This window comes from Marmota flaviventris, chromosome 3 (genome assembly GCF_047511675.1).
Source record: "Marmota flaviventris isolate mMarFla1 chromosome 3, mMarFla1.hap1, whole genome shotgun sequence".
Classification (NCBI taxonomy): Eukaryota; Metazoa; Chordata; class Mammalia; order Rodentia; family Sciuridae; genus Marmota; species Marmota flaviventris.
The window spans coordinates 1,991,021-2,011,773 of record NC_092500.1 but is presented as its reverse complement, the minus strand read 5'-3'; the positions used below and the strand labels follow the sequence as shown (position 1 = coordinate 2,011,773).

General features: G+C 49.1%; 1 protein-coding gene across 1 annotated transcript in view; it reads left to right on the top strand.

Moving 5' to 3' along the window:
* The first annotated feature begins 19,778 nt into the window (after positions 1-19,778).
* The window catches only part of Tafa5 (TAFA chemokine like family member 5), a 205,793-nt gene continuing 204,818 nt past the window's right edge, over positions 19,779-20,753 (top strand). Inside the window, exon 1 of the mRNA XM_027954649.3 lies at positions 19,779-19,890. Within this exon, the coding sequence (XP_027810450.2) occupies positions 19,779-19,890 (112 nt within the window). The remainder of the gene's footprint in view (positions 19,891-20,753) is intronic.

Genomic DNA, 20,753 nt, shown 5'->3' with positions numbered 1-20,753 from the left:
AATAAGCCCTTCCTCTTGACAAGCTCGTCATCCAGGGACTGTGGCAGCCTGTTGACCAACACAGGCCCGCCCTCACCCAGGGCGGAGCCGGATGAGGCAGAGGCCCTTCATCTTCCCTGCAGGCAGAGATTTCTCTCTGTCCCCGTGTCACCGGTGGAGCTCTTTGAAGCCCATCAAGGGCTGTCATTCATCTTCTTACCTTGTGCCATTGCTGACCCAACTCCACGCTGCGATAGCAGCAGATGTCTTTATGGGCACCGGGTCTTCAGAACCTGCTCTTACACTTTCCCACTATTTTTTATTTCTGAAGATTTTTCTTTCTATTTTTGAGTAAAGACTGACACTTAAAAGCACATATTTTAGACTTTATCCATATCTGAAGTGTATTAGAGAAGGATTATATTGCTTTCAAAAGAGGTCTTTTCTTCCAAAGCATTTTAAAATTTGCTTTTTATAATATTTAATTTTCAATCCACCTGGATCTAACTTTTGAGGATGAGATAAAATGACGATAACGTTTTTCATCTTGATAGGCAATTGTCCACGTGTCAATTTATGGAAAACAATCTCTTCTTTCCGCACTTGCGGCTAGACGGTCTCTGCGGTGTATCGTCTCTGTTTACCTTGGTGCGTCCGCGGCTGTTTCTTCTCCTGTTTCATTTGCCCTTCTCAGTGTTCTCAATGACGTGTCGGTGCTTCCTGACTCATGGTGACACATGGTAAGACAACAGGCCCATCTTTCTCTTCACAATTACCTCAACTATTCCTTCGTTTCTCTGTTGTGCTGACAAACTGGTGAGCTCCGCGAATGATGTTATTGGAATTCTGACTAAATTGCATTGCATTGATCGGCTAACTTAAGAAGAATTGACTGGCTGAGACTACTACTGGGACGTCCAATCCATAAGTACAGGCTGCCATCTCCTCAGACCTACATATGGGTCCTTTGAAGTTTATAATCTTGTTTGTAGAGATCTGGTAAATATCTGTCAGCGTAGACTATTTTGGTGAGAAGGTGATTAGAAAATATTTCCTCATGAACTTTCTACTTCAGTTGCTGTTTTAGAAAGTGCTTGACATTTTTTTTAAAGTGGTATTTCCAGAAACTCAGCTGGGCGTTTGGTTTCTTTAGATTGTCATGCATCCAATCATACGTTCTGCAGGTGAGTGCAATTTTATCTCATTCTCATAATTTCTGAATCCAATCTTTTCTTGCCTTATTACATTGGCTCTGATCCACAGAAATTTAAAGAGAAGCAGTTGACACTGTCTCCTGCTCTTCTTTCTCAGTTCAGACAAAGGTTTTATGGTTTTATCTCTAACCTTAGCTCTAACTTAAGTGGTAGATGTCCTTCCTTGGGCTAAGAAGTTACTTCCAACTCCTAGGTGGTCAGTAGTTTATCTTTAATGGATCTTAACTTTTACCTTTTATTGACTCTCTTATGATGATTTTTTTTAAAAACCTTTAATTTCTTAATAAGGTGGGGACAGAAGTTATATGGGAAATTTTCATATATTTTTAACTGACACATTTATCATTTTTATTGTAAAAATATTCAAATCCTTTCTTCTGATCCTTTTGAAGTACAGGGTACATTATTATTGTCCTTAGTTGCCCCACTCTGTGTGTGGAATCTAAAAGAGTTGGTCTCATAGGAGTGGAGAGAATAGCGCTTGTTGGAAGTGGGGGTGAGTGGGTGGGATGGAGGGATAGGGTGAGGTCAGTTATATGGTGATTTTAACACAGCAGTAGGTCTTTTCCAAAACCCTCTTCTTTCCTCCTTCCTTCTCCACTGCCCTGGCCTCCTGTAACCTTGATGCCTCTCAGAATGGTGCTGCCAGCTCTCGACCTCTGCCAGGTTAAACTTCTGCAAGATTTCCCCTTGGAATGGAGAATTCACTACCCTCATTCCAGCTGCAGCTGCGGTTCGGCTGTACTTTGGATGATTTCCTTTCACTGACTTCCAATGAGTGGTGTCTCTCTCTGACTGCAGGAAGGACACAGGTTCACACGTGCTGCTCTTAAACAATGTGATACAATGACTCCTTTTGGATTCCTGTTGAAGACCTCCAATTAGTTCCTTTTCACACATACAGAAAAGTTAGGGCAATTTCCCAATTTTCACTACTTTATATTCATTTGTAAATATAATTTTGTCTTCAATTATCTCTTTAAACACCTTCAACATGCTCATTGTGAAACTTCCATCTTTATATAAAGACGTGAGTGATTTTCACCTATAACCGATTTGAAGTCCCAGAGTTTGTTGTTGTTTTAGTTCTTAGAGTTGTCTATGCCTTCCTTTCTCAGCTGGCTCTCCAGGAGTGGCGCATGTGGGGATGCATCTTTCCCTCTCCTCCTCCTCTCCTGCCCTGTCTCAGGACAGTGCCTCTCCCCCGCCCGCCCCACAGTCTGCACTGGGGTCATGTTGTGGATTCACATGACTCCCAGCAGGGATGCTGGAGATTTCTCAGGTCACCCACGAGGCCTGCAGGTACGGAGTCTGGAGTCTGTACATTTTTTCTACAGCTCCCCAGACCATGGCCCCTGGGCTCCCAGCAAGCCATTCCCAACCTTTCTTCCTGGGGTTCCCTCACCCACTGGCCACAGGCAGTGAGGCAGCTCTGAACCCCAGCTTGTGGGTCCTGCTCACCATGTTGGGCAGGAGTCCACCCTGTCCACCCAGGCCTGACTCTGAACTAGCAGACCTGCGGGCGCCTGGCCTCCACTCTGCACAGCAGTTGGACGGGGCACAGAGAGGGTGCATCCCTTTTTCCAGGCTCAATGCTGCGCTCTGGGTTCCCTGGGCTGGCAGGTCATCCACCTCTATGGGTGTGGGACAAAGAAGCCATTGCAAAGTGACACGGTGCAAATCCTTTGGCACAAACTTCTTTTAACTGAGAACATTTTAAATGATAAATACTTTTTTACTTTTGGGGGGAGGCAGTTACCAGGGATTGAATTCCGGGCTCTCAACCACTGAGCCACAACCCAGCCCTATTTTGTATTTTATTTAGAAACAGGGTCTCACTGAGTTGCCTAGCACCTGGCTATTGCTGAGGTTGGTTTTGAACTCGTGATCCTCCTGCCTCAGCCTCCCGAGCTGCTGGGATTACAGGCGTGCGCCCCTGCACGCAGCTACTTTTTCACTTTTGTTCAGAAGTTTTCAAACAAAAACAGATCATGAACATCACACAGCAAAAGGAAGAATGCTTATTCTTTGTTGAATTAAGTAGAAAAGAATAAAATTAATGTGAAATGTGAAAGAAATCATACACGTACACAAACAAGTATTGAAAGAGAACTTAGAAAAATTAGGATGTTTAATTCGTAGGTGTTGCGGGAATCTAGATAATTTTTCTTTGATTTTTATTTTGACTGAAGTTACAATCAAGAGTGTATAATTAGTTGGTAGATTGAACAGAAAGAAGAATGAAGTAATCATTGTATTTAATGATCAGGTATTTTCTTTTTTTTTTTTTTTCCTACAGGAAATAGGTCAAGTCAACAGGCAGCAGGGATGACAGAAGGATCTTAGCAGTTCTAATAAAAGCAAAAAGGTAAATAAAGACATTAAGGGAAGGGAAAAATCATGACGGGGCAGTCTGTGAGTCCTGGAGGAGCTGGCTGGGCCCGCCCAGGGGTGCAGAGAGCACAGGAGGGGGCCACAGGAGGGGGCCGGCCACAGGAGGGGGCCGGGGCCGGGAGGCCCTGGTGGAGAAGGCAGGATCCACACTGGGTCACAAAGGGACAGGCAGAAGTGGAAGGCCTTCGGGGAGTCCAGCCAAGGAGGGACAAGAAACTCTACCTTGCAAAACCAACAATAAATCTCTCTTTTCCTGTGACGGCATATACTAGGATTCCATGTCCCACGTTTTAGGCCACAGCCCTGGGAGGCAGCGCTCACCCTCCCGCGGGACATTGGAGGCATGCCATTGCCCTCCTGTGGCCCGAGGACCTGGGCTTGTGGCCTGCTGGCTGAGCCCAGGGGTTCCCACCTTCCACTGTGCTGCGGCCTGGGGACGAGCTGCTCCTGGGGGAGAGGCCCCCTCTCAGCACGGCCGGCCGCACTCACTGTGCTGTGCCTGTGCCCGTGGGAGCCCCTCCTTCAGCCGCGGGTGGGCTGCTGGGCCCCTCCCTCTGGGCAAGCCTGCAGGGGGTCAGTTAGCCCAGTACTCTGCCTGCTTCTGCAAGCTCCTTCCTCCACCTCTCCCTCCAGTGCCGTGTAGGTCCAAAGCAGCGCACCTGACTCTCCTCAGGTAGGAGTTTGCCTTGGGTATCGTGGGCCCCAGATCCTGAACTGAGGTACGGTAAGGATTTCCTTTAAGAGCTCCTCTAACCCGACAACGAGGTGCTTGTGGCTGATAAAAGCTCAGCGACTGGAACACTGGATTTCAGGATGAGGCGGCCACATCTAGGGGCCGGGCTGCCAGGACACCAAGAGAGTTGTCTGCTTTGACCTGCAGATGCACACTCCAGCACAGCCCTGAGATGCCAGAGGGCTCCGCTGGACGCCCTCTGACCTCCCCCAGCCGCCTTCGTGGGTGACTCCCTTCACCAATGTTTACAGACACCCCAAGCCCGGGTGGCACAGCTGCACCGCCTCCATGTTTCAAAGCCCCACGAGCCAGTGTCCAGGTGATGAGATGGTAGAACGGGCGATTTTCTTGAGTTTCCATAGCTCATGGTGGAAACCATTTTGTTGGATGGCAAACCCCAAGTCATTAGAGAGGGGGACACAGAAAGAGGTGTCACTGTCTAGGAAGGCAGAGGGCTGAGATGGGGCCTGTCACCGTCATAGCATAGGGGACCCTTCTTGATGGGCTGCTGGTGTCCTACCTGGACAATGAGCCTCCACCTCATCCTGGGAAGTGCCCTGACAAGACAGGAGGAGGAACCTTCCGTGCCTGATGACAGAGGCTGAGCAGGCTGAGGGGCTCCCAGACCCTGGCCGAACCTCAGCCCCTGGGGCCGGGACCTCCATCAGAAAAGGATCTTTGTCAAGGATCCTGCGACGAGGTCATCCTGGGTTGTTCAGGACCCGAAATCCAATGGGGAGCATCCACGTAAAAGACAGAAGGCACAGAGGAGAGGAGAGGCCACCAAACTGGCTGAGATTGGAGCCCCCAGGCTGCCCGCCCTCCCCTGGAGCCTGCAGAGCAGCACACTCCTCCACGCTGGGCCGGGGAGCTGGGCAGGGGCGCTGGACGGGGAGCTGGGCAGGAGGGGAGGTGCAGGACCCCCATGGCCCCTCATCAGAGCACCTGCGGGCTAGGGACACACTGAGCAGGTCCTGAACTCTCAACAGCCTCTCTCCATTGGCCATCCTGGACCCCCACCTCCTGACCAGATCTAGCCTCCTCACCTCCCAGAGGCCCCCGTCCACAGCGTGGACATATGACCATGGGGACTCCCTCTCCAACACCTCCAGGTGCTGCTCAGACCCTCCCTCTGGTTGTCCTCCTGGGCACTGTGGGTACACATGCCACCCTCTCCAGTGCTGGCTGCTGGTGGGCGGAGCCTTGGCAGCAGGGTGAGTCCATCCAGCTCCCAGACCCTCCACAGCTTCAGCCCAACAAGCAGAACTGTCCTCAGGCCCTACTGGCATGTAACCACGGCCTCGCCCACAGTGTGGGGTTGGGCCTGCCGATGGCCAGAGGAAGGGCACTGGGAAGGAGCATCCTGGCCCTGAAGACAACTGACATGGCAGTAGGTCACAGAGAGGGGCCTGGCCGCCACACCCCAGCCTGCAGGGCCACACTGGCCTCGCTTGGGCTCTGCCCCACCCACACAGAGAAAGGCCTGGCTCCCGGGCACCGTCACAGTCTCCCACAGAGGGCCAGGCTGCTCAGGTGTGCTCAGGACACCTGTGCGCCCGGCCACAGGCCAACTGACCACAACTCCGATTGCCCCTGGAAGGTTTTTCTGAATGAGACTTGCAAAGCTTTTTAATGCTTTGATTGACAAGCTGTTCTGTTAGGGCTCCTCCGACGCCTCTGTGTGAATTAGGGGATTTGTCCTTATTCACCAGGGACGTGGGTTTCGAGTAGAGGAAGTCCCCACAATTTACTCACCCAACAAAAATTAGCGAGCATTTGTGAAGTCCTCTTTTGCACAAGTGGGAGAAGATTCAGAGGGTGACTTGATGAAGGATTTTCTGTCTATACCAACTCTACCGAAACAGAGGGTGTCGTTGTTCAGGAAGTGGTGGGATGGAGACGAGAAGGTTCTAGAACAATGGAAACCACAATTCAAAAGACAGCTCCACTGGGAAATTGTGCCCACACGTCCTTGCCTCCAGGTCTAAGAAGGGAAACAGACTCTGCAAAGTTGTGTCCAGGCTCCTGAGGGCAGCACTGCTCTCCCTGTGCACCCAGGACATCTGCGTCTCTGGGGCACTATCCAGCTCTGGAGTGGTCCCTCACTGAGAAGGGCAGGAATGCCAAGCAGCTGGTTAGCAGCCAGCTCAGATCCCCTACCCGAGGTGTCTTGAGGACCCCACCTGCCTGGCTCAGCTCATGCTGTCTTTGAGCAGGTCCTGAGACCAAGGACCTTGCCCTGACTGGGACCTTTCATTGCAAGTGACAGGTAGCATTGCAAACCCACCTCTTCCTGGAGGGAAATACACGTGCTGACTTGCAAGAACAGACAGACAGACATCAAGCCAGACATGACGCCCAGGGGCTACCAATGTCACCTCTGATCTTGGGCAGGTCTCCACATGAGGCTCCTCTCAACAGCCTCAGCTTAGGTGTAGTGCAGTCAAGAACAACAGGGCTTCTTTTCTAGTAGTTTCTGCCCACTGGAGGGACTTGCTGGCCAGAAGTACTATGAGCTCTGGAGGGACAGACCCACCCCAAACACAGAGGAGGGCAGGGGAGCTGTCGATTCCAGGGAGAGTCCTAGGGGGCTACCAGACTCCACGTCAGCACAGGCTGGGCAGCAAGAGGCAGGTGCCCAGGGCAGAGGCCCCGAGTTGCAAGCCTCTAGGACACTCTTGGAGTGGACACTGGGAGCTATTCTCCAGGGGAGCCCAGCACTGGGGGCAAAGAGCCACCCAGGAGGACTGGAGGGAGGGGTCTTGACTGTTCACACACGACCACTCGTGGTGCCCGTTACCATTAATCCAAAGATGAAGTTTCAAGGTCCACAAGCCAGTGGCCGTTCACGGAGCCTGGCCTCACTAGTGAGGACCCATTAGACGATTAGCACTAATACTGCTCTGACCCCACCTAAAAACACCTCCAAGAGGAAGACCCAACAGGATCAAACTGCGTTTATATAACTTAGCTGCAACCTGCACTAAGCTCAAGAATGTTTACAGAAATATAAATATATCCAGCATCACTAGGGAAATCTATATCCACTGATGTCCAATTAAAAGAAAACTCATAAATACTATAAAGTAGGAATTTCAACACATGAGTAAATAAATCAATTGAAATCATCCCAGAAATGACACAGATGTTTGATTCAGAAGGCAAAGACATCTTAGCAGGCATTGACACAGTCATCCATCTGTCACAAACCTGACTGGAGACATGGAAGACAGTAGCAGATTAGAAATCGGAGAAAAGATCAATGGATTTGAAGATTTCATAATATAATCTATTCTAAAGGAAAGAGATAAAGAAATAATTTTAATAAGAAATAGTGCATTATAAAGTGGTGGAATGACTCCACATGGCTCATAATGGAAGTCCCTGGGGTGGGTACAAGAAAAATATTTGAAGAATTAATGGGTGAAATGTTTCCAGATCCGAATGAAAATTATGAGCCCACAAATCCAAGAAGCTCAAAGAACCCTGAGCATAGGAAATGAAGAACACTATACCCCAAAGAGCCACAGTTTGTGGAAACCACCAGGAATAAGAAGATCTTGCTCTGCCTTGCTCATCTCACTTACATGAATTCCTCCAGGTCATCCACACTCCCAGAAGTGACAGGGTTTCCTTCTGTGTGGCTCACCATTACTCTGTCATGTCTGGGTGCCGATTGTCTCTGACCCGTCATCCACGGAGGGACTCGGGTGGCCCCCCTACCCTGTGTATCCTGGGTAGTCTGCGATCACAAGGGAGTGCAGAGGGCTCTTTACATCATTTCCTTTGGAGGTGCCCAGAAGTGGGATTGCTGGGTCCCATGGTAATCCCATTCTTAATTTTTGAGGACCTTGTTGCCATGTCCCTTAATAGCTCTTCTGATTCATAGTCCCATTAAGAGTTTATTAGAGTCAATCTTTTTCTGAATCCTCACCACCGTTTGATGTTTTTTTGTCTTTGATGATAGCCGTTCTAACTGGTCGGAGATGTGATCTCACTGTGGCTTGGATTTGCATTTCCCTGACGACTAGTGGAGTTGAATACTTTCTCATGTACCTGTGAACCATTTGTGTGTCTTCTTTTCAGAAATCCATTCAGTCTTTACCTCATTTTAAAATCAGTTTATTTACTTACTTGCCACGGAGTTGCTTGAGTTCCTTATATATTTTGGATATCAACCCCTTAACAAAAGTATGATTGGGAAATATTTTCTCCCCGTCTATAGACTGCTTCTTCAATCTGTTGATTAGTTCTTTACGATTTCACTTATATGTGGAATCAAAAATAGCTAAACTCTTAGAAGTAGACAATAGAATGATGGTTACCAGAGCTGGGATAGTAAGGGTGGTTGGGGAAGTGTTGGTCAAGGAATAGAAAACCTCAGTCAGGAAGAATAAGTTCAGTCAATCTATTGTTGAATGAGGTGACCCTAGTTAACAAATTATTGAAAAATGCTAAAAGGCGATTTAAGTGTTCTCATCACAAAATGCTTGCTGTGTGAGGTGATATGTATGCTAGTTACCTTGATTTAGCCATTTAACAACACATATGTAATTTAAAACGTTATGCTATACATGAGAAATATGTATGATTCTGTCAATTAAAAAAATCAAAAAAGAGAATAAAGAGAAAATCTTAAAGAGTTGCTAGAAGAAGAATACTACATACAGAGGAAAAAATATGAGAAAGACCTCAGATTTCTTGTTGAAAACAACACACGTGTTTTGAACATGAAGAGGTTCATCTTGTCAAATGCTTTCTCAGCATCTGTTGAAATAATGATATGATTCTCTAAGTCCATTGATATGATGTGTCTATTGAGTGTATATGTATATATCAGTATATATTTACTGATTTTTATATACTGAACCAAACTTGCATCCCAGGGATGAACCCCACTTGATTGTGGTACACTATCTTTTTAATATGTCTTTGTATGCGATTTCCAGAATTTTATTGAGAATTTTTGCAACCTTGTTCATGAGGGATGTTGTTCTGAAGTTTTCTTTTCTTGATGTGTCTTTGTCTGGTTTGGTATCAGGGTGATACTAGCTTCATAGAATGTGTATAGAAGGTTCTCTCCTCTCCTATTTCATGGGACAATTTGAGGAGTATTGGTGTTAGTTCTTCTTGAAGGTCTTGTAGAACTCGGCTGAGAATCCATCTGCTCCTGGGCTTTTCTTGGTTGGTCGGCTTCTGATGGGGTCTTCTATTTCCTTGCTGAAAATGGATCTATTTAAATGGTGTATGTCCTCTGATTCCGTTTGGGCAGACCATATGCCTCTAGAAATTTGTCAGAGTCTTAGGGGTTTTCAATTTTACTGGATATAAATTTTCAAAATAGTTTCTAATAATCTTCTGTATTTCAGTAGTGATATTTCCTTGTTCATCATGAATTTTAATACTTTGAGTTTTCTTTTTCCTTCTTTTCACTAAGGTTTATCAATTTTATTTATTTTTCAAAGAACCAGCTTTGTGTTGTGTCAGTTTTTTTCGATTTTTTCTTGTTTCAATTTTATTTATTTCAGCCCTAATTTTTATTATTTCCTGTCTTCTGCTTTTGGTGTTGATTTGTTCTTCTTTTTCTAGGGCTTTGAGATGTAATGTTAGGTCGTTTATTTGTTGACTTTCATTCTTTTAATGAATGAGCTCAATGCAATGAACTTTCCTCTTGGAACTGCCTTCATAGTGTCCCTGAGATTTTGATACATTGTATCAGAGTTCTCATTTACCTCTAAGAATTTTTCTGTCTCCCTCCTGATGTCTTCTGTTATCCATCCGTCATTCAATAGCACATTGTTTATTCTTCAGGTGTTGGAGTATATCTATTTTTTTTTTATTTTATCATTGATTTCTGAGTTCATTCTTTTGTGGTCTGATAGAATGCAGGGTAAAATCTCTATTTTTTTTATATTTGACAAGACTTCCTTTGTGGCACAACATATGGTCTGTTTCAGAGAAGGATCCATGTGCTGCTGAGAAAAAAAATTATATTCACTCATTGATGGATGGAATATTCTATATATGTCTGTTTAGTCTAAATTATTGATCAGCATACTACGGTGATACAGCCACATCAATGTGGCTCAATTCACAATAGTAGCTCAATTCACAATAGCTAAACATGGAGCCAACCGAGATGCCCTTCAACAGATCAATGGATAAAGAAAATGTGGTACATATACACAATGGAATATTACTCAGCCTTAAAGAAGAACAGAATTATGGCATTTGCAGATAAATGGATGGAACTAGAGAATATCATGGTAAGTGAAATAAGCCAGTCACATAACCAAAAGCTGAATGTTTTCTCTGATGAGCAGATGCTGATCCATAGTAGGGCAGGAATGAAGGAACTCTGGTTTGTGTAGAGGGGAGTGAGGGGAGGGGTGGGCTGTGGGGATGGGAAGGACTGTAGAAGGAGACAGACATTATCACCCTATATACATGCATGATTACAGTACTGGAGTGACTCTGCACTATGGACAGCCAGAGGAATGAGAAGCGGTGCTCCATTTGTGTACAATGTGTCAAAATGCATGCTACTGTAAAGTAAATAAATAAATAAATATTAAAAAGAAAACAATACTAGAGAGAAGGTATAAGAATTACATTTAGAAAGTACTGAAACAAACAAAGCACATTGACCTGGAATTCTATATCTAGGAAAGATATCCTTCAAAAATGGAAATGATATTTTGTGATATTCAAAAGACGAAATAATTCATTACCAGCAGAACTGCTCTGTGAGAAATGTTAAGAAGTAGTCCTTTGAACTTCTGGATGATCTCAGAATTATAAGAACACCAGCTATAGAGGCTATATAGGTTACTTATACTACAAGAAAAGTGGTGTAATAATGTAGCTTCAAAATTGTGTAATGAAGCTAGATATAAGAAGCAAATACTAATATAATAAAACAAAGAGAGCTTATAAGTCAACAAAAACATAAAGTTGAATTATTAAAATATTCAATGAACCCAGAGGAAGATAGAAAAATTGGAAAATGGAAAAAGAACAGGTAACACAAATATAAAATATTTGGTATTTGGTATTAAATCTAACAATGTAAATAGTCACATTAAATGTAAATTGTCTACATTATTTACTAAATGACAGGGATTGCATAAAAAACAAGACAACTTGTAAATTCAAAACACCTCAAAAATATGGATGTGAATGTATTAAAAATAAAATAGAAAAAGGGATGCAACATTAATAGAGTGGGTATATTGCTTTCAGGTGGAGTAGATTTCATAGCAAAATATTACAAGGGATAAATGTGGTCCTTTTTAATGACAGATCTATCCATCAGGGGGACACAACATTTGCAAATAGGTACTTAATAACAGAACAAAGCATTTGAAGCAAAACCGATATAACTGTAAGAAGAAATATACAAGTCCACAAATGACAAAAATGGGAATGCCCTTTCTTAACAATTGATAGAACAAGTAGGTGGAAGATCATTGAGAGTATGGATGATTTGAACAATACTGCCAACTAGTTAAACATAAAGGGAATTTAGAGGATACCCCACTGAATAACCACAGGGTTTATATCATTCCCATGTGCAGGTGAAACCCTGGCCATATCAACCATATTCTGGGCGTGAAACAAGTCTCAGATTATTTTCAAGCATTTTAGTCCTTTCTTCACCAACATTGAATTAAAAATCAATAATGGAACATCTCTGGAAAATTCTTTAAATCATTAGAGACTAGATAACACACTGCAAAATAATTCATGGTTCAAAGATTATATTGAAGAGGAAATGAGAAAGTGTTTTTGTTAATGAAAATGAAAGCACAACTGAAGTAGTATTGGAGGACAATGGGTTTATCTCAGTATATGTGGAAAACAACGGAGAATTTAACATCCATTTATAATAATAATAAAAAGGAAAACTCTCCAAAAACAAGGCCTGGAAAGGGACTTCTTCAACCTGAAGGGTCGCTGTTTAAAACTTTTCAGCTAACATCGGCTTACTAATGACAGACTTACTATTGATCTCCTTCTAAGATCAGAAATGAGACAACAGTATCTGTTTTTACCACTTACTTTAAAAATTGTGTTAGAGGTTCTGGCCAATGCAATCAAGGAAGAAAAATAAATAACACTCATCTGGATTAAAAAGAAAGAAGTGAAACTCTCTCGATTCAGAGATATTTATTGTTTATGTAGAAAATTTGATGGAATAACCTCCAAACTTATCAGACCTGATATCTGAGTTTATCAAGGTTTCAGATTGTAAAATAAATATAAAAAGTCAAATATGGTTCTATAGAGTAGGTGCAAACAATCAAAAACGGAGATAAGAGTACTGAAAATAATACCAAAAATATCAATTAAATTCATACAGAAAATATGCAAAGATGACAAATGCTGATGAAGATTTGCACACTGAGAAATAGAAAAAAACTGTATGTAAAGAAACCTGAATAAATGTAGAGAATATCCTAAGCCAGAAGATTCAATATTGCAAATTGTCCCTCAAGCTTATTTATATATTTAATATTCATATGTTAAGTGAAATTCCAATGGAATGCCTAGCAGCAATTTCTTACAGAAATTTACAAACTGATTCTAAAATTCACATGGGAATGCAAATGATCAGGAAGAGACAAAACTCCTTTTTAAAAGAGAAAAGCAGAAGATTTAATACTATTTGATTTCAAGACTTGTGATAAAACTATTATCCTAATATCTTAAATCCTCCTAAATCATGGCGGAGAGCATATATTAGATAAATATGAATAGTACTGAGCAGAGAGTCCAGAAATACAGCCACCCAAATATTGGCAACTGGTCTTTGACAGAGGTACCAGGGCCATTCAGTGGGAAAAGGCAGCCTTTCAAACAAATGGTGCTGGAATAACTGAAAATCCTGACTTAAAAACTAAACTTGTGTGTATAACTCATACTAGAAAAGTCAACTCGAAGTCAGCCAGAGGCCAAGTGAGACCTAACGCTATCGTATCTCCTGAAGAAAGCACCCCAGATTTCATGCCCTCGGCCTAGGAAAAGCTTTCCTTGTAGGGTCCCAAACTGCAATCCCTTTAGAACCGATGGATAAAGAGGGCTTCATCCAAGTAAAGAACTGCCGGCTCTCAAGAGACGTAGAGAAGAAAGAGAAAAGAGAAGCCACAGATCAGGAGGAAATATTTACAGATTACATATCTGATAAGTGACTTGGATCTAGCACATGCAAAGGACCCCCCCATCAAGGAAAACAACAACCCAATAAAAGATGGATGGTCTCTCAGCACAGAAGACACACATATGCAAACAAGCAGAAGACAGCTCTTGGCGTCATAGTCGTCAGGGACAGGCAGGCTGAGACCACGGGACCCTGCTCTCAGCAGGCAGTGCCAGGCCCCCTGAGCACCGCAGGGCAGGCAGGAAGGTGGGGGAGCAGCCACCCTGGGGAGTGAAGGAGGAGAGGGGTGGGCGTGTTGGGGGGCGTGGACAGCACATGGAGAGCTAACCCTGGGCCACCGTGGTCACCCGGCCCTTCTGCCCTCGGTGGTCACCCACGGTAAATAAGAACACGTGATCATGCGAGAACTCATACCCAGGTGCCCACAGCAGCTCTGAAGCCCACACTGCCAACAGCCCAACACCCAGGCGGCCCCTGGCACGGCTGCCATCAGCCACAGGAGGAAGGAACCCGGGCACACAGAAGCCTGGCAGCTCTCAGGACACTCAGGCCCAGTGGCATCGGCCAGGACCACATGTGCACGGTGTGGCTCCGTGTTGGTCAACTTCTAGGAACTTCAGCTCATGGGAGTGTGGAATCCAGTGGGCAGGGAGGGATGGCAAAGGTGGTGTGCCCTCCATCTCGATTGGTGTCTCATGACGTCCATCCTAACCACCCGTGGGGCAGGGTATGCCAGGTACACCTCCGTGATGGTCAGCTTCAGGTGTGGACTGGCCGAGCCATGGTGCTCTACTGGAGGCTGCTGTGGAGGCCTGTTAAAGATGAAGTCAACTCTGACTGTCCACAATGTGGGTGGGCCTTGTCCAATGAGGTGACGGCCTTAAAGGACTGAGGCCCCCCAGGAGGAGGGGATTCTACCTACAGATATCCTTCCAACCAGAGTTGCAACAGTCTTTCCCTGTCTCCACTCCGTCAGGCTTCCCTGAAAATTCTGGACTCTCCAGCCCACCCCACCCCGTGTGATCAAGTTCCTTAAAATCTGTCTCTCTTCTCTCTCTCCACACACAAGCGCACGCAGACAATCACATGACTCTATGGGTTCTGTTTCTCTGGAGAACTCGGAACACCTCTATGACATTGTTAAAAAATACCAGAAAGCACAAAACATGGGGATCAGCACCCAGATATTCCCTCTGACAATGTATTTAAAACTCCAAAGGCAAAAACTTGCGCAGGATCCATTCAGCAAAGATGACTGAACGCCATGATTTCTGTGTGAAAGATTGTTAATTCCTGTCATTATCTTACTTATTTCCTTTTGTTCTTCAAATTCCATGCACCTTGAGTAAATTGATTCCAGGGACGGAGAGAGTTCTTACTAATCAGTAATAAAAAAACTAACATACCAGGAGCCAACTCGGCAAGGGATACAAGAAGTTGATTCACAGAAGAGTCAAAATGACATGCACAAAATTCATAGCCCTTATTAGATCAAGGACATGAGACGAAGCCACCATGGATCTGCCCAAGCTGCTGGTGTCCAGGAGGGTCTGGGTCTGGCCTGGGGGGCTGGGACCCTCTGTGGGTGGAGTGTCCCTTGGACACTCATGTTTTGGGAAATGTGCTTGGTGACACATAGAAACTGAGTCCTTACTGTGACCCAGTGATTCTAGTCCTCTAATTCTTTTCTGTAAATAACCACAACTTCACAACAAGGTTTAAGTACCAGCTCGTTTCTGAAGTGTCTACAAGAGCAAAACACCCGGAATAGCCCAACTGTCCAAAAATAAAGACTGATTGAATAGACGGTGGTCCGTGTGTGTCACAGGATTCAGATGCTCTTGTGGCCGTGTCTAGAGACAGACGATGCTGGGAAGTAAAGTTCACCACGTGCTAAATAAACCGCAAAGTATCTGCGGAGAGGACGTATTCAGGAAAGAGATGCAAAGATGTGGTCCTCTCTGAGTGGTAGAAAGAGGGACCATTGGAGTTCCTTTTTGCTTGGGTCTCCTCCATTGACACGTTTTTAAATTTTAGAAATTTTACAAATTTTTCATAATGACAATAGTATTGGTTTGCGGTCCTAGGAATTGAAACGGGGGCCTCACACACATCAGGAACGTGCTCTACCACTGTGCCAGGACGGCAGCCTTTTTAAATTTTTAATTTGAGACAGGACCTCACTAAGTTGCCCAGGCTGGCCTCCAACTCGGGGTCCTCCTGCCCCAGCCTCCGGAGTCGCTGGGATTGCAGGTGTGGCCACCGTGCCTGTCATCTGTGGTGTTGTTGAGAGCGCTGCACCATTGCTGGATACAGGAGCACAGTGCTTCTCAGCGCAGTTTGGGGAGATGCCTGGGTCCCAACCTCAGCCGCCACTTCCCAGCTAAAAGCAGTCCCTGAACACTTCCCTCCACCCCTCCCTGGCTGGTTTTCACACCTGTGACCCCGGCAGGGCTACTTCACGGGGTGGTTATGAAGATTACAGGTGAAGCTCTTGGAGGAGTGTGGCACGTGTGGAGGGCGCAGATGCCACTTACTGTCATTGCCCTGAGGACCGTCAGACTCAACAGTGATCGTCCAAGCCTGCGCATCCCTTGGCCAGTGGACCCTGCCAGCAGGAGGGGCCTCGTCCCCAAACCTCTTAAGGTCTGTGCCTCTGCTAGTTGCAGGCAGGAGGACCAGACCTCAACAGGGGCACAGGATAGTGCCCTCGGCAGTTCACCCTTTGAGTGGCCTGCCACACAGGACCCACACAGATTCCCTCCAAAATAGGGCCTGCTTCGTCATCAAATCCACCCCCAGCCCCATCTCCGCGGGGACAACCCTACATCTCACATCAAAATGCACAGCTCCAGATGCAGGACAGCTGGGAGCTGTGGACTAGCCCAGCAGCCCAAGACCCCACCGGCCCAATACGACACGGAAAGTGCCGAGATCCGGTTAGCGGCAAGAGCACCCCAGATGAGAGCCGTGACGGGTACCCTGAGGACAGGCTGAGACTCTCTGTCTGGACTCTCCACACGCCAGGCCACCTCTCTCAGCCCGCCTCCTCTCGGGAGACTCCAGGGTCAGACTGTGACTGGAGGGCAGCAGGGCCCTTCCCTGGCCATCACCGGCAGCCCAGCCCCAGGGCCCCAGTGAAGTGGGGCTTTCCCCACAGGTTCGCAGTGAGCCCTTGGGTTTTAGGCTGGGAGCTCGGGTGCCGATGTGATTCTCCGATCCACTGGCTGAGGTCTCGCGATTTGACGTGCTGTTAATTCTGGCGACTGATCAGAACCATCAACAACAACAACAAACCGTCAATTGGTGCTACATGTTGGGATCCAGAACGGAGCTTTCTGTCTCCTAGCAACCGGATTCAGCGCTCTGCTCGTCCCCCATCCCCAATTTCCCTCTTGGTCTCCCTCACCAGGCCCCTGGAAACCAGGCCCAGGTTGGGTCCCTCCTGCCTGCACCCGCTCTCGCCTCCAGACTGCACCTGGTCTGCCCCTTCATGGCCAGACCAGGTTGTGACTGCACTCAGGAAGCCCCAGTCTGCCCCCTCCTCTCTTAGCCCACCTGCCCCGCAGGCCCCCGCCTGTAGCCTGGGCAGACCACAGCCCCTCTCCTGACTCCCTGGACCCCACTGCTTTCTGTAGGCGAGTTCAGCACACAGCATGAACTGGGCTCAACACCCAGACTTCCCGCCACACCCTGACGCGGCAGCCACGAATGTCTGGCCCCAGCGCCAACACAGAGCAGGCCACTTAACTGATGCTCCCCCTGCTTGGAGCCCTCTCCCCAGCCACCCACTGCTACCACCACCCTCTACCTTTGGCGGGACATCTCCAATCCACCCCTCCTGATTCCACGTGGACACCTCTGTCCTGGAACAGGGCTTTTCAAACAAGGAAAATGACTGTGAACCCGATTATTGGGTGGGCAAATGGCATTTTAAGAAATGAATTAGGATAGAATGGAAAGTGTCAGAGAGGGATTCATTACTCGGTGAGGCTCTCCTCACAGGTGTGTGCGAGCATGTGGGGTTCACATGTATGTTGTGTGTTCATGCCACGTGTGTGCACGTGTGAGTAGGGGCTGGTCCTAAAGATGGCATGAAAACATGTCTGACAACAAATCTCCTCCCTAGCACACGCCTTACTGTGCCCTCAGGCTTGACCTTGGCCAAATGCCCCACAATGCCCTTTAAGACCTCCACCAGGGCACTGCCATCATGGAACTGCCACACGGCTGTAATTGCTTTTCTCCTTTTCTGTTTCCCAAACTCTCTGCACATTTCTGGGGCACAGAAAATGTAAGTCTTGCTGATTTCCCAGCCTCCAGTGCCTGGCATCTAGTAGGTGCTCAATAAATACATGTAGAGTTTCTGGAATGGAAGAGGGATCCAGAGGGGACAGACTGAGTGTGATGGGTGAAGTTTAGAAAGCTGAATCTCTTGGTTAGGATACAAGGCTGCAATAGAAGTCCAGGCGTCCATGGCTAGCCCAGTAGAACCCGACTGAGGGGGCCTCACACCCTACTCGCCAGGGCAAACACTTGCCCTGCACACCCAAGACAGGGAGTGCTGCCCACTGTGCCCACTTACATCATGAGAAGCCCAGCCTCTGCAGAGTGGCCTCCTTGCAGCTAAGCAAGCAAGGAACAGCTGCCCCTGAGAAGATTGTGACCAGAAAAGTCAGTATTTAGTTAAGCAGGAGCTGAGAATCTGTGGGAAACACTCCAATGGGCATGATCACAGGGCATTGGCAGGGGCTCGACCATCTGGAGAAGGCCTCTCTCCTCTGCCTCAGTTTCCCCAGCACGATTCTGTGTGTGTGTGTGTGTGTTTAGGGACACAGAATGTGTGTACTGGTGCATGGGTGGTGGTTGCCTGTGGTCACGTGGCAGGTGCGTGTGTAAGCATGCATGGGCATGTGTCTAGGGCCTCTGGAAACTGCCCCTACTTGGGACCCTCAGCTGCCACCTCCTCCAGTTCTGTGGTCCCCTTAGAGATCCCTCAGACCAGCACTCAATGTGAAGGGATGGTGTTGGTGACCACCAAGTGATGTGTTGGGAAGGGCCCTGCTCCAACAGGACCTCATGGGCTGCAATTGTAAGGGGGGTGTCTATCAGCATGTCCACTGACCTTCAGGAAGTGAGGGGTGCTGGGCCATATAGTTAAGGGGCCAAAACCTTCCAGGGCAACAGGACTCTCTGGGGGAGCACAGTTTTAGAGTTAATCTCCTGGGCTGAAGAGGGAGGCGCTGGGGACCTGACAGAGAGGGAGGAAACGTGAGGTCACAATACTCGGTCCATCCTGGCCTAGTCTCGGGAGGGCCTGTTCTGCAGATGATAATTTTGCAAATAAAGTGCATTGTAATCCTTGTTATCCTGCTCAGAAAACCCACCTCAGTGGGAATAGAGCTGGTACTGGGAGCCCAGAGACACCTCTGAGACCTTGCCCTGAGTGGACTCCCAGGGATGGCTGAGGAGAGGGCTCACCAAGGATCAGGGCCACTGCAGAGATGCACGTGTGGCACCAGGACAAGGTCTCCATGCATGGCAGTGTCTGCTGATCATGGTGAAGGAATGTGTGGTGCCTGGCCTCAGAAGGCTGCTCTCCCTATGTGCCCAGGGTCACCAACACACACCCTGGGGCAAGGGTGTCACAGGTCATCTGGGGAACAGGCCCAAGACACCCTCTGCTTGGAATAAGCTCTAGGCCCAAGTCCAAGATCCCATTCCAGGTGAGATCCGAGACCCCAGCGGGACAGGACCTGGGGTGGCCCATAGCCCAAGCCCGCAAACTTCCCGCTTTGGGCCAGTCCTGCCCGCCAAGCGCCCAAGCTGCGGGTGCGCTGGGCCGTCTCTGTCGCCATCCAGAGGCGCGGCTCTGGCGCGGCGTCCCTTCTGCCAGCTTCCCCTGCCAGTCCCGGGCCAGAGCTGGGCAGGCTCCGCCGGCTGCGCGCACCAGGCGCGCCCCTTGCACTGGTGACGGAGCGCGCCAGACCGGAGCGCGCGCAGCGACGCCCAGAGCCGCGGGGCCGGCGTCCCCAGGCGGGCCGGCGCGGGCGCGGGCGCGGGCGCGGGCGGCTCGGGAGCGGCGCGGGGCGGGCGGGCGCGGGGCGCAGTGGGCCGGGGCCGGGGCGCGGCGGCAGCGGCGGCGGCAGCGGAGGAGGAGGAGGAGGAGGAGGAGGAGGAGGAGAAGGAGGAGGAGGATGGCGCGCGCGGGGCCCGCACGTGGAGGCCGGCGCGGGGGCGCGGGCAGGGCCGGCTGCTGAGACGCGCTGCTGCCCCCCGCGCGGGCGCCGCGGCTTCAATGGCGCCATCGCCCAGGACCAGCAGCCGGCAAGATGCGACCGCCCTGCCCAGCATGTCCTCAACTTTTTGGGCGTTCATGATCCTGGCCAGCCTGCTCATCGCCTACTGCAGTGAGTACCGCGCGCCCGGGCCCCCGCACGGCCCTCCGGGCCCCGGTCCCCGCCCGGCCCGCCCGGAGTCGGTGCGGAGTTGCGAGCGCGTGGCGCGCCGTCCCCCGGGTCCCGGCCGGCTGTCCGCTGTGCCAGGAGGTCCGGGGTCGGCGCGGCTCCCGGCGGACGGGCACTTCGGGGTCCGGCGCCTCTGCCTGAGCTTCCTTCTCCAGACTCCGGGCAGGGCCCGGGCGCCAGGCCCGGGATGGCGCGCCGCGTCCCTGCGCGGCGGGCACCGCCGCTGTCCAGCGTGCTGTCCCTGCTCCCGGCCCAGGCGGGCGATGTGAGCCCAGCCACAGGAGGCTTCCCGGCCGAGCCGCGCGCTGGAGGGGCGACAGATCGGGGCGGGCGGCCGGCATCTCTCGGGCTGTGGGCAGAGCACCTTGCCCATCGCTTCCCGCCGGCCGCACTCCGCGGAGGACCCCAGGGGGACGCGGCGACCCAGCCTGGATCCGGGCTCCTCCTGCAGGAGCAAGGTTCCTGCTCAGCGCGCGGCTGAGCCTCTCTGCCTTCCCGGGAAGCTGGGGGGAGAAGTGACGGTTGGGCCAGGACAGGGCCCGTTACCGCCGCGGGCATTTCGAGGGTCAAATTGGGGACCTGAACTGGCGACCTAGCGGGTCTGGCGCGGGGCCTCCGGCACAGGGCTCTGGTGACACGGACTGGTCCGTGCCGGGGCATCAGCTGTGGTTGTGGTGGGTGTGGGATCGTGGGTGACCCTAGCAACCTCCCAGTTGTTGGGGGTGAGTGGAGGGGGTCCGTGTCCCGGGTGCAGAGTTGGGACTGGGGTGGGGTGTGTGGTCAGCGTCCCGGTGCCTGCTGGCAGC